Here is a 14,451-nt window from a genome sequence, read left to right on the forward strand (position 1 = left end):
ATTCACCAGTGCTGTGAGCTGCGAGATGGCCCTGGAGCAGATCGCAGCGATGCGGCAGCTGCTGGCCACCATGAAGGATGAGGAGAGCACCCTGCTCTCCAACCTGGGCATCTTCAAAATCGAACAGCCTGCTTCCAAAGACCTGCAGAAGCTCGAGAAGGGAGGAACCCCTCTGTGGCATGGCAGGCTCCAAGGCTCGAGCTCCGCTCTCCTCCTTGGGGGTCAGTAATGAGGCTCAGTTGGGGGTAGGTTGGAGGGATCATGCTTGCGCTGCTGCTTCCTGAGAGCAAATCCACATTCAGCCCCCAGGCTGTTAGTGTGCAGGATGTGAGTCATGCCAGCAGAACAGTTAAGGCACCCAGAGTTACAGGGCAGGTGGTGGTACAACCCCTCACTGGTCTGGATTGCATCCCAGAATGTGATAACTGCTATGTCATACTGCACAGCCATGATGGCTGTTAGGATATAGATATTCAGGCCTGTCTGCAAAGGCCTATACTTTAAGAATGTAGGTGTATTCTTATCTCTTAGCTAGTTATAGAGGTATAAAAGAAAGAATCAAAATCACTGTCTGTCAGTGTAAGGGCCTTCTCTTACTGTGACAGTCTGAGGACTGGTCCACACTAACCCCCCAATTCGAACTAAGATAACTAAGAAGTCGAAATATCTTAGTTCGAACTACAAGGTACTTACCGCGGGTCCACACGCGGCAGGCAGGCTCCCCCGTCAACTCCGCGTACTCCTCTCGCAGGTGTCAACGGCGAGCACTTCCGGGATCGATTTATCGTGTCTAGACAAGACGTGATAAATCGATCCCAGAAGATCGATTGCTTACCGCCGAACCTGGAGGTAAGTATAGACGTACCCTTAGGCCTGGTTCTTAGGCTAAGCAGCAGAGGCAGCCATAAACTGGGAAGCGAACGGTCACATCCTCACATTCCAAACCAGTCACATTGAAATAAGGCCATCTGGGGTTGTTAGGAAGGTGATCCGATCTACCACCTCCAGAGAAAGGGAAGAGCCTAGAAGATGTAAAAGGAAACTTAGTGTGATAGCATCCTGTCTGGCAAGAACTCACTTATCAATAACTGGGATGTGAAATCCTCATTTCTGTATTGTTCTATCACTGTAGTCTCCACTTCCCTATTGTTTGTCTGTATAATCTCTGTCTGGTTCTGTGATTGTTTCTGTCTGCTGTATAATTAATTTTGTTGGGTATAAACCACTTAAGGTGGTGGGATATAATTGGTTAAATAATTATGTTACAATGTGTTAGGATTGGTTAGTTAAATTTCAGTAAAATGATTGGTTAAGGTATAGCTAAGCAGAACTCAAGTTTTAATATATAGTCTGCAGTCATCAGGAAGTAAGGGGGGGAATGGGAACAGGGAATGGGGGTGGGGGAATTGGAATCATGTTTTGCTAAGGGGGGGGGAATGGGAACAGGGACACAGGCAAGGGTCTGTGGTGTCACAGCTGGGAAGGGGGACACTGAGGAAGGAAACTTGAATCATTGCTTGCTGGAAGTTCACCCCAATAAACATTGAATTGTTTGCACCTTTGGACTTCGAGTATTGTTGCTCTTTATTCATGCGAGAAGGACCAGGGAAGTGAGCGGGTGAAGGAATAAGCCCTCTAACAATGGCAACTGAATGAATGGAAACCTGTTTGCTGGACAACCCAGAGAACACTCAAATGTTTGGGGCATGCAGCCCCATATGTCTCCACCCAACAACACTTCATTAATGTATGGAAATCTCATATTACTATATGACAATGCTTTTGCTCTGAGAAGTGTTTGGAAACAGTGGGACATTTTCAGAGAGGTTCTCAAGTATCCCAGAACACAGAGGCACACACATGTGCACACAGACAGCAGCAGAGTTTATGCATGTGGTGCTGGGTCGTTGCTGGCCATAGGGATGGGACTGACTATTGCAAGATCATTGGGGGAAGCTTAAGAAGGGGCAACAAAGAAAAGGAACCCTCAAGGGGTTGACATTGCATCATGGGTGTTGGATCATTGACTGTGAGAACTAGACTGGGTAAAATCCTGACTGCACTTGAGTCAATGGTTAAGTTCCCAGTAACTTTTCAGTCGATATTTCACTCCTTCTGTTCACCGACAAATATTGTAGGTCCGCTCAACCTGGGTGCTTTTGACAATCCTGCAAGATCACCCAGCACAGCAATCCATGTCCTGACCTGCCCACTTAGCCAGCTCACCACAGGTCTTGGATAGACTTTAGGCTTGAATAGCAGACCTCTTGCATGGGGAGAGCCCCCCAAAATACTCTTTAACCACTCAAACTGCCAGCTCCTCCCATGTAAGTATTTTAAAAATTGTGCCCACAACCCAGCCTCTCCTACTGATCAGTAGAGTGACAATTCTGCTTACACATCGTGCCTTTGCAAAGCACTTTGAGATCATCAGATGGATGGTGCCAGATACAATAATTATTGTAACTCAATTGTCCCATGTTTAAAGTGGCATTTACTTTATTAAAGTCAACAGCCATGTGGCTAAATAAAAAGGAAGAACACAACCAGCCGGGAGCAGTAGAAATATGCACAGAAGGGCCTGTTCTATAGCCTCTAGAGGCCACACAATGGCCTCTTCTGTCCCTGGAATTGATGAACCCTTAGCTGACGTTGATGAACATAAATGAGTTGAAGTCACTGGAGCGATGACAATTTACATCTTCTGAGACTCTAAGCAGACCAGTTCGCCTCTGTTTCACTGTGTAGCTCCAGCTGGGTAGCATCTGGATGGGCGAAGCGTTTGGAAATGAGATAAAGAGCCAAGGGTAGGGTCCAGTCTCCTCCTTAGGTGTGATCCCTTTAGAGCAGGGGTCAGGAGCACCCCCAGCTTTTCTGCCGTCCTAGGCGGCAGAAGGTCCCACCCCGAAATGCTGCCCCCACAAAGGCGGCGGAAGGTCCCGCTGCCGAAATACCACCGCAGTCACCGCCCCCCAAATTGTAGCGCCCTAGGCAACCGCCTAGGTCGCCTAATGGGTTGTGCCGGCCCTGGCAGGGTGGGGCACAATCTGCAGAGGAAGCAGCAATCTGCGTGAAGTTCAGTTGTGCTGTACCTGTTCCGGACAATAAAGAGGGAATTTCAATGTCCACCTTTCCCTAGTCTTCAATTCACATTCTGTGGAAGAGATAACATATTTTCAGGGCTGCTTCTGCCATGAAACATCTGGGATTTAGAGCTTGGAGAGCCTTGGGGAAACAGGGCTCCGAATGATCCTGTGTGGCACATGAACATTGCAAACGTCATAGTTTTCTTTCAGCTGGGAATCTAAGTTGAATAAATACTGTCTCCCTGATCAGCCAGGCTCAGACAGCACAAGCGTTTGTGGGCACAGCCAGATATGGGATGCGCAGTTACACTCTGCTGCTAGCTAGAGGTGGCAGACCAGGAGCAAAGCGCAATCATTCATACATGACATCCAAGTGGGGAATAGCTTCAAGAAGAGACCGGACCAGAGCAGCAGAGATTGGTTCTGGATCTTAACTATTAGGAAGCTCAGGATGTGTGGGCGAAATTTAGAATCTGACCTTTAGTTGGGTCTTCTACAGAGTCCAGACACAAAGTTCAGGATGGCTCAGAACTAGGGGTTGTCTCTGGACCCTGGCTTCTTTCAAGCAGATGTTTTCACAAGGTAGAGTGCAGAGGTAGGGGCAGGACAGCTGCTTTTGGATTTCTGAGAGGACATGAGGGGATTAGAAATTATTAAATTCACTAATAACTAGACTGGTCACTTTTTTGGATCCAACAGTTTTCCATCGAAAAATGTAGCTTTCTTAACTGAAACATTTCAGTGGAACAAATCAATTTGCTCTGAAAAAATGGTAATGAAGAATTTAGCCTTTTTCATTTTATTTTGATGTCAAACATTTGCTCTAGGTAGGGTAAAAACATTTTGACTTTATCATTTTTATTTATTTTATTTCAACTTTCATATCATATTTAATATTGTCTTTAATTTATATTGCATTATAACGTCAACATTATCAAAATGAAATATTTTTTACATTCTCTAACAAAGTTTTGAGATTTCTGAATATTATTTTCTGGAGGGGGGATATTCTTTGTGATGTTTCAAGCTTTGATTCTGATTCGGAATGAAAGCAAATTTCCATGTGTTGGCATTTACCAAGGAAATTCTGCAATCACATCAGCTCTATTGACAATCCAGAAAGCAAAGACAAGACAAAATGTAATATAAACAGCTACCTGGGTGATTTTACTCACTACTTGGTGACTTTAATCCATTAGTTGCATTCCCCCTAATGACTCCATTAGGAGTCACACTCACTATGTCTGGCATATGCTGTTGCAGACAACTCAAACAAGTGAGTACAGAAAAGGAACCTGTTTTTTGCAAATGAGCCAAAAAAGAACCTCTTCCCTTAATCCTTCTGGACAAAGCTGATAGGCTCCCAGATGAGTTCATAGTGCAGTGTCTATCTATGCAGAGCTACTGGTAGCATCTTTGGGGAGGTATAACTACGGAGGAGAGCTATTTAGTAACAAGCACATAATATGGTGATCTGGAGTGAAGGTGCTAGAAAATAAACTGCATATGTGACTGCAGAATGGAACTACCTTTAAAGGAGTTAATGCTATTCTTAACGGCATGAAGAGTGAAATCTAATGTAAATAGCAAGATCATTCCTGCAGTATAGCCTGAATATGGCCACATATAGCAGCATACTGCATATAATTGTGGCTCTCCATGCACCCAGATAGGAAATTGAGCAGCTATGGAAGGTGCCGATAAGGCTAACACCACAATCCATGAATCTGAGCAGAAGGTGTCTTAAGGAGAGCCTGACAGAGCTATGTTTATAGGGTCAGCTCCTCATAGGGTAAACAGGTCCAGTTCCCTTGGCAATCCCACCTGCTGCAGATCTGGGTCATGTAATCTGGTCAGAGAAGGATTGGGGGACATGATCACAGTCTACAAACCCCTTTCTCTGCAATGAAGGGATGAGAAGATAGGCAGGGACTTTAGGGGATGAGGTGCTACTAGTATAAATTATTGGGCAACAACAGAGACTCCCTCAGGAGGCACTACAACTGCTGAGATGCTGGAGCAGATTAAAACTGTTAGCAGGGTGATGAAAGGGAGGACTTTTCTGAGAGGAGTGGTCAGGTTGGGTAAAATCAGAAGATGGGCTTGCCCTCATGGGCGCAGATTGTCTTGACTCCTCACATCTCTGTTCTCTAATCCAAAGGAAGGGATGAAATGTGAGTCACAGTCACTGAACTAGCTGAAACCTCCGTCTGGAGCCAGACAGTTTCCAGGAGAGATAGGAGGTTTGGGGGAGGTGGGGGGTTTCTAATATAGAAAATGTAAAGTGTAACCAAACTGACATATCTTGGGGGAGTAAGGTTAGTTGATTGGTTACTTTATTTATTTGTCCTTAATTCCTATCTGTTCAGTGTATAAACTAATGCAGATTTTGTACCTACATACAGTGTAGAAACAGATGAGCTCAACCTTTTATGTAACATGAATAGTGTGTGTCTGAGATCATCTTTCTTTGGTGGCTAGCTGACACAGGATAACAGCCTACTATAGCTACCAGGTACTAGAGTTGTGCCTTTAGCTTAGCTGGAAGACCTCTTGATTGTTTGGGCTTGAAAGTCCCAGGTTTCATCCATCTGTTCTATCCAATTGCAGAGAAGCCCAGCTGGTCATTCTTTGTTTTGTTGCTTGAGCATCTTACTTGTTTGATATCCAGCAGACACACAGGAATACCTTCGAAACTTCACATAGACCTTGGTAAGTGATGATAGATTCTCTGGAGAATGCAAACTGCCTCTGTAAGAGGGAGTTGAATGACACTTTTTCTTTTGATGAAACAAAGTAATTTTTGTCAAAAATGCCTTTTTGACTAAAATGAACGTATTCATGAAAAAATCTGGTTGAGAAGAAATGTTTAGCTTTTTAATTGGGGGTTGCGGGGGAGGGGTTTGAAACATTTCCTGTTTTTGAAAACTGGTATTTTTTAACCAAAAAACATACTGCTGTTTTTCTACTAACAAATAAAATAAAATGTAAATTAAAAAATTTCCTGAGACACGTAATTGGCATTTTTTTAACCAGCTCTAATAATAAATCCTTTTGTGGTGACTTTAAGCTATTTAATTATCCATAATCTCATTGTTGTTTGTGATATTTATTTGTTTCATTGATATCCAACTTCACTTTTAGCTCCCTAATCCCCTTCTTACCTTTTAAATTGTACTTTAGAATCTATACTGCTATGTGCCCACAGTTGCACTTACAACTGGTTAACAGGGAAATTGGTGAAATCAGGGAGATGAATGTTGCTGACCATAAATGTTAGCCAGCTATAGAAAAAAGACTTGAACTAGTTGCCAATGGTATAATTTTGCATTTCCCTGAAGAATGAGATACTGCCAAATATTTTTTCATTTTTTTAAAAAACATTCCAGGATGTTAGGGTGGTGGTGACTGTTACTAATATAATTAACTATATAACATTAATATATTTAAACCAGGTCTGCTATAACAATAATAGACGCAGTTTTAGTATATTAATGTCATAGCCAATAATATTAACAATAATATTAACAATAATATTATTTGATAGAACATTAATACATTAAAATCAACACAGATGTATTATTATTTATCACAGTTGCAACCAAAAGCCCCAATACCCTATTGTGTTAGGCAGTGTACAAACACTCGGCAAGAGGCAGTCACTGCTAGAATAGCAAACATTTTAATTCAAATAATAAGAGGCAGAAATAGAAGGGAAGAGAAGGGTAAAGGGATAAATTCATGCAGTAACATCACTAACTGTTGTAGCTTGATTGGTTTGATTCATTTACATGGATGGAGGGGGGATAGGGAGAGAGAGAGATGCTGAGTCCTTGTCTACCCACAGATTTTGTACCAATTTAACTATTTTCAAAAGAGCAGTAGGATGTTATGAATACAAGTCCCCTTGAAAGATAGTGGGATTTGGGCTCCTAACTCATTCAGGTGCTTTTGAGAACGGCCTTGTGTGGAAATACTTATGGTACTTAATTGTTAAGCTCAGTAGAAAGTGTTGGCCAGATCAGGCATTTAATAATTAAACGACCTATTCATAGTTCTCATTGTCTCTAAAACATGAGACTACAGTAATATAAACAAGACAATGATAAGAAAGTGCGAAACTTTATTAAATTCAAAAGGTTAAAAGATGGGCAATGAATTATGGGAGCATGGCATTTATTTTCCTCTTATCAATTAGCATTCCCTATACTGACTCCAGATGTGGGACCCCAGCTTTCTTGTAACCATGCTCTAGCCTTTTGTTGATGGCAGTATCTAATAGTGCTTGGCCTGGTCTACAACTAAAATGTAGGGTAACCTAGCTAAGTCACTCAGGGCTGTGAAAAAATCAGCGCCCTGGGCACCATAGTTAGGTGGACCCTACCCCCACTGTAAACATGACTAGGTCAAAGGAAGGATTGTTCTGTCAACCTAGTTGCCTCCTCTCAGCAAAATGGATTAAATGTTACCAAGATTAGTAAATCTGGGTTTTGACAGATGATATGGGTAAGCAAATCACCATCTTTCTTAGTTATTTATCTGATCCCAGTACCATAGCTCTGAGCACCTCCCAACAATCCCATGAGGTAGGGAAGCTCTAGTATTCCCATTTTACAGGCAGGCAACTGAGAAAGAAACTAAGTAACCTACCCACACTCTCATGGGAAGCCTGTGAGGGGGCAGAGATTGAATCCAGATCTTCAGAGTCCCAAGTGTGAGCCATAACCGTGGGATTATCTTTCCTCTCTACGCCCTCCTTTTAAATTGAGGGGACTCCATCTTGAGTATTTTCAGTGATCATAAATGTGAAAATACCTAATTGAGAGAGAGGCAGCCTGACAGATAACCTTGTGTCCAAATATTTAAGGATAATATCAGCCGTGTCCATTTATCCACTAAATGTGCATCTTCTCCCTGTATTGGGTATTTGTTTCAATGCATGTCTAACTCTCTTAGGCTCCTTTGAAAACCTCAGCATATAACAATACTACCCATCTCATGTGCAACAGGGAGAGTCTTAGGTGTCTCCATGTATTACCCATTCATCCATGTCAGCTCACTTGTATGCTTTGCCTTCTGTCTTCTCACAGAGATTTACGTCTGTTCAAGGAATGGACAGAAGAAATCAGACTATAATTGATGAGTTCATTTTCTTGGGACTCACAAATCAACAAGATCTGCAGGTCGTCCTCTTCATGGTGTTCCTAATGTTCTTTGTGACCACCCTGGTGGGGAATCTTGGGATGATCATATTAATCAGCATTGACTCCCGGCTTCACACCCCCATGTACTTTTTCCTCTGCCACTTGTCTCTGATAGACCTTGGTTGTTCTTCGTCTGTTGCTCCCAAGATGATGGTTAATTTCTTAGCAGAAAGAAAAACCATCTCTTATTCTGGGTGCACAACACAAATGTTCTTTTTTGGCTTTTGCATACTTGCTGACTGTTATTTCCTGGCTGTGATGGCGTACGACCGCTACGTGGCCATCTGTAACCCACTGCTCTATAGGGTTGTCATGTCCCAAAGAGTCTGTATCCATCTAGCTGGGGGGTCCTATGCAGTGGCCATTGTACTTACATCAGTGCACGTTGGCTCAGTGTTCAGTTTACAATTCTGCTCCAACACTATCAATCACTTCTTCTGTGACATCCCCCCAATCCTGAAACTCTCCTGCTCCAGTACCGACATCAACGAGCTTGTGCTGTTTGCCTTAGGTATCTTTGCTGGACTCAGCACCCTGATCTTCATTCTTATCTCCTACCTATACATCATCTCATCCATCCTGAGAATCCGTTCCGCTCAGGGCAGGCAGAAAGCCTTCTCCACTTGCACCTCCCACCTGACAGCTATCATTTTATTCTACGGCACTATGATCTTCATGTATCTACGGCCCACTTCCAGTTACCGCTTGGACCAAGATAAACTGGTCTCACTCTTCTACACGGTGGTGATCCCCATGCTGAACCCCCTGATCTACAGCCTGAGGAACAAGGAGGTGAAGGATGCGGCAAGGAGAATTATAGGGACAACTTTCCACTCCTCTGCGAAAAGTAGAGGGGCAGAATGATTTAATGGATCAAACATATGTTTAGAAACAAGGACATCTTGAGTTGAAATCTCTTTTTTGCTTATGACTGATCAAAAGACAGAAGATACTGTAGCACTTTGTACCTCAAACAGCACCCTGAAGACCCCATATTCACCACAGTCATATAATTATGATATATTTTATATAAAGCATGTCATGTAAGATATCATGTGAAAGATCATGATCTGCTGAATCTCATTGTTCTGTTCAAATATATATATTGTTAGTGTGTATCAAATGATTAAATTGTGCTATATGGTTGTTACTGAAATATGTTGTAAGTTTGCTAGGTACATACAAAGAAAGCAAACCACTCCCAGGAGGGTGTGCAATGAGCATTAATCACCAGGGGAGTTGTAATCAAGGGATTTACAATTCAATGAGGGCTGCCCAAGCACCACACAATGGGGACTGTTCAACTCTATGACTCAGTTGCACAAGACCCAGGAAGATTGCACAACCCAGTGACTCAGCAAAGCCCACCAGGATATGTCTGTGCAAGTGTCTTTTAGGCACATGGACTAAGGATATAAAACAGGAAACAGTGGCTGTGACGTTGTGCAGTCTGTATGGTTTTATAAAAATATGATAATAAGTGAATATAATGTAACTGGGATATGCTTCATGCAAAAGGTCTCTTATAAGGTATCATTACAAAGCTTATAATCTACTGAGTGTGATCATCCTATTTGTATAAATGTACCACTCTTGTATCTAAAACTAGAAATATAAAATATAACTCTGAGGGCCTATTGTAATTATGCAAAGTGTGGGCCATTAATGGTGGTTTGGAATCTTGATGACGCCCATTAACCAGGACCATTGTCTGCAAATGGCTGTGTTTTACCTGTGAGTCTTCCTGTATATGTGTGTGCTGGCAAGAGGGCAATGAAGTCTTGCAGTGACATGTGATCATGTCACCTGAACTGGAATCCATCTTTAACCTGGTGCTTTTCCAATGAGGGGGGGTGGAAACTCAGAGGGACAAAGGGTTCCCACCTTATGCAAAAGATATATAAATGGGTGGAACAGAACAAAGAGAGAGAGAGAGGAGTCATCATGAAGAATCCCCTAGCTACCACGTGAGCTGGAACAAGAGCTGTACCGGGGAAAGAATAGTGCCCAGGCCTGGAAGATGTCCAGTCTGAGGAAAAAACTTACTAGAACATCTCTGAGGTTATCTGTATTCAGTTTGATTAGACATAGATTTGTGGATTTTATTTTATTTTGCTTGGTGACTTACTTTGTTCTGTCTGTTACTACTTGGAACCACTTAAATCCTACTGTCTGTATTTAATAAAATCACCTTTTACTCATTAATTAACTCAGAGTATGTATTAATACCTGGGGGAGCAAACAACTGTGCATCTCTCTCTATCAGTGTTATAGAGGGCGAACAATTTATGAGTTTACTCTGCATAAGCTTTATACAGGGTAAAACGGATTTATTTGGGTTTAGACCCCATTGGGAGTTGGGCATCTGAGTGTTAAAGACGGGAACACTTTTGTGAGCTGTTTTCAGGTCAACCTGCAGCTTTGGGGCAAGTAATTCAGACCCTGGGTCTTTGCTGGAGCAGACGTGAGTGTCTGGCTCAGCAAGACAGGGTGCTGGAGTCCTGAGCTGGCAGGGAAAGCAGAGGGATGGAAGTAGTCTTGGCACATCAGGTGGCAGCTCCCAAGGGGGTTTCTGTGATGCAACCCGTCACAGTGGCATCATGCCTTTGCCTTTCTCCTCCTCCCACCTATGTTGGAAGCAACAAGAATGCTGAGAAGACAAAAACTTCAGCTGAGGAGACTGGTCCAGGCTTAAGAGAGAAACCTGTGTATTAAGAACTGTAACATCCAGGGGAGTGAGAAAATTGCTTGATCTAAATACTGCTTAGTGTAATAAGTTTTAAGATTTACACTGTGTGTTTATCTTTTATTTTCTTTGGTAACTATCTCTGACCTCTTATGCCTACCACTTATAATCACTTAAAATCTATCTTTCCATATTTAATAAATCTGTTTTATATTTTACCTAAAACAAGGTGGTTTAGTCAAAGTGCTTGGGAAATCTCAGCTCAGGTTCAAAGGCTGGTGCATGTCCTCTCCACACTGAGGAAGGGGCAGACTGGGTAATAAATTTACACTGGTTAGGCTTCTGACCAGAGAAAGACAATATAGTTTGGGGATGCAAGGCTGGGGAGCTGGGAGGAATTGGCTGATGCCTTTCTCTGTGTGATTCGTGAGTGGTTTGGGGACCCCATCACAGAAACAAAACAAAACATTTCAGAGCTAGATTCCTGAAGTTGAGTGGGTTTGTAGGCAATGTTAACCCCGAGCTCCCATTGACTTTTTATGAGCTCTGTAGGTGATCCTCTTCTTTAAAACTCAGGTCTCTCTGTTTAGGTGCCTAAATATTGAAGGAAGTCACTAACTTTAAGCACTCACACTTGAATTTTTCTTTCTACTTCCTCTTATCTATTTCTCAGTCTGTCAGGAAGATAATAATCTTCTTTCCTTATCTATTCACAGACTGATATTTTCACACCAAGCTTGCTTCCCATATGTTTAATGTAGTAGAACAACTGCTGTACTATGTTAAGATTGAGAACAGCCTTCTGTTTAATGGCTGACTTTAAGTGGAACTGGATGAAATTTTTTTGACAAATAGTGTATTCATCAAAAAGTGGGCCCTCAGAGACCATGTACAGACTTTGGAGGCCAGGGTGGCGGAACTGGAGGAGCTAAGGGAGGCAGAGAGGTATGTTGATGAGGCTTTCCGGGACGCTGTAGAAGTGTCCCACCTCCGGTCAGACAGCCCCTGCACTGTTGAGGAAGATGAAAGGCCCAGGGAAGTAGAGCAGTCAATGGGAGCAGAGGGAAACCTTCCCATAGTTGGGACCCTTCTTCCAGATGGTGCTGGGGTTGCCTCTCACACTGAGGTTACCTCTCCAGGGGAGAGTTGCTAGGAAAAGGCAGGTGTTAGTAATGGGAGATTCGATCATTAGAAACGTAGATAGCTGGGTTTGTGATGACCAGGAGAACCGTATGCTGACTTGCCTGCCTGGTGCGAAGGTTGAGGATCTCTCGAGGCATCTAGACAGACTAATGTGTAGTGCTGGGGAGGAGCCGGTGGTCATGGTACATGTAGGTACCAATGACATAGGGAAGGGTAGGAAAGATGTCTTGGAGGCCAAATGTAGGCTGCTAGGGAAGAGACTGAAATCCAGGACTTCTATGGTGGCATTCTCAAAAATGCTCCCAGTTCCATGCGCAGGGTCAGGTAGGCAGGCAGAGCTTCAGAGTCTCAATGCATGGATGAGATGATGGTGTAGAGAGGAGGGGTTTACATTCATTAGGAACCGGGGAAACTTTTGGGATGAGGGGAGCCTATCCAGGAGAGATGGGCTTCACCTAAACCAAAGTGGAACCAGACTGCTGGCACTAAACATTAAAAAGGTTGTAGAGCAGTTTTTAAACTAGGAGATGGGGGAAAGCCGACTGCTGCAGAGGAGCATGTGGATCGGACAGAGACTTCTCTTAGGGGAGAGTCTAATGATAGAGAGTCTCCAGGTTATAGTCAGGAGCAGAGGATGGAAGAGGATAATGTAAGGGCCAGATCAGATGATAAACATTCACATAAAAAATAATCTGACACATCAGAAAAGGGCAGACAAAAAAACAATGACAAGTTTTTAAGGTGCTGGTACACAAATGCTAGAAGTCTAAATAATAAGATGGGTGAACTAGAGAGCCTCGTGATAAAGGAGGATATTGATATAATAGGCATCACAGAAACCTGGTGAACTGAGAGCAATAAATGGGACACAATCATTCCGGGGTACAAAATATATTGGAAGGACAGAACAGGTCATGCAGGGGCGGGAGTGGCACTATATGTGAAAGAAAATGTAGAATCAAATGAAGTAAAAATCTTAAGTGAATCCACATGTTCCATAGAATCTCTATGGATAGAAATTTCATGCTCTAATAAGAATATAACATTAGGGATCTATTATCGACCACCTGACCAGGACAGTGATAGTGATGATGAAATGCTAAGGGAAATTAGAGAGGTTATCAAAATTAAGAACTCAATAATAGTGGGGGATTTCAATTATCCCCATATTAACTGGGAACATTTCACTTCAGGACGAAATGCAGAGATAAAATTTCTCGATACTTTAAATCACTGCTTCATGGAGCAGCTGGTGCGGGAACCCACAAGGGGAGAGGCAACTCTAGATTTAGTCCAGAGTGGAGGGCAGGAGCTGGTCCAAGAGGTAACTATAACAGAACCGCTTGGAAATAGTGACCATAATACAATAGCATTCAACATCCCTGTGGTGGGAAGACCATCTCAACAGCCCAACACTGTGGCATTTAATTTCAAAAGGGGGAACTATGCAAAAATGAGGGGGTTAGTTAAACAGAAGTTAAAAGGTACAGTGACTAAAGTGAAATCCCTGCAAGCTGCATGGGCACTTTTTAAAGACACCATAATAAAGGCCCAACTTCAATGTATACCCCAAATTAAGAAACACAGTAAAAGAACTAAAAAAGAGCCACTGTGGCTTAACAACCATGTAAAAGAAGCAGTGAGAGATAAAAAGACTTCCTTTAAAAAGTGGAAGTCAAATCCTAGTGAGGCAAATAGAAAGGAGCATAAACACTGCCAAATTAAGTGTAAGAATGTAATAAGAAAAGCCAAAGAGGAGTTTGAAGAATGGCTAGTCAAAAACTACAAAGGTAATAACAAAATGTTTTTTAAGTACATCAGAAGCAGGAAGCCTGCTAATCAACCAGTGGGGCCCCTTGATGATCGAGATACAAAAGGAGCGCTTAAAGACGATAAAGTCATTGCAGAGAAACTAAATGGATGTTTTGCTTCAGTCTTCACGGCTGAGGATGTGAGGGAGATTCCCAAACCTGAGCCGGCTTTTGTAGGTGACAAATCTGAGGAACTGTCACAGATTGAAGTGTCACTAGAGGAGGTTTTGGAATTAATTGATAAACTTAACATTAAAAGTCACCGGGACCAGATGGCATTCACCCAAGAGTTCTGAAAGAACTCAAATGTGAAGTTGCGGAACTATTAACTAAGGTTTGTAACCTGTCCTTTAAATCGGCTTCTGTATCCAATGACTGGAAGATAGCTAATGTAACACCAATATTTAAAAAGGGCTCTAGAGGTGATCCCGGCAATTACAGACCGGGAAGTCTAACGTCAGTACCGGGCAAATTAGTCAAAACAATAGTTAAGAATAAAATTGTCAGACACATAGAAAAAC

The 14,451-nt window shown here is 42.6% G+C and overlaps 1 protein-coding gene across 1 annotated transcript; it reads left to right on the forward strand.

Annotated features, from left to right (window-relative positions):
* Window positions 1-8,197: 8,197 nt before the first annotated feature.
* LOC128835337 (olfactory receptor 1019-like) lies at window positions 8,198-14,157 on the forward strand (the record flags this gene model as incomplete). Its single annotated transcript, XM_054024735.1, has 2 exons — window positions 8,198-9,082; window positions 14,134-14,157. Coding segments are annotated over exons 1-2 (909 nt in total), but the record flags the coding sequence as incomplete, so codon positions are not given.
* Between the last annotated feature and the right edge of the window lie 294 nt (window positions 14,158-14,451).

Source organism: Malaclemys terrapin, chromosome 4 (assembly GCF_027887155.1).
Source record: "Malaclemys terrapin pileata isolate rMalTer1 chromosome 4, rMalTer1.hap1, whole genome shotgun sequence".
Taxonomy (NCBI): Eukaryota; Metazoa; Chordata; order Testudines; family Emydidae; genus Malaclemys; species Malaclemys terrapin.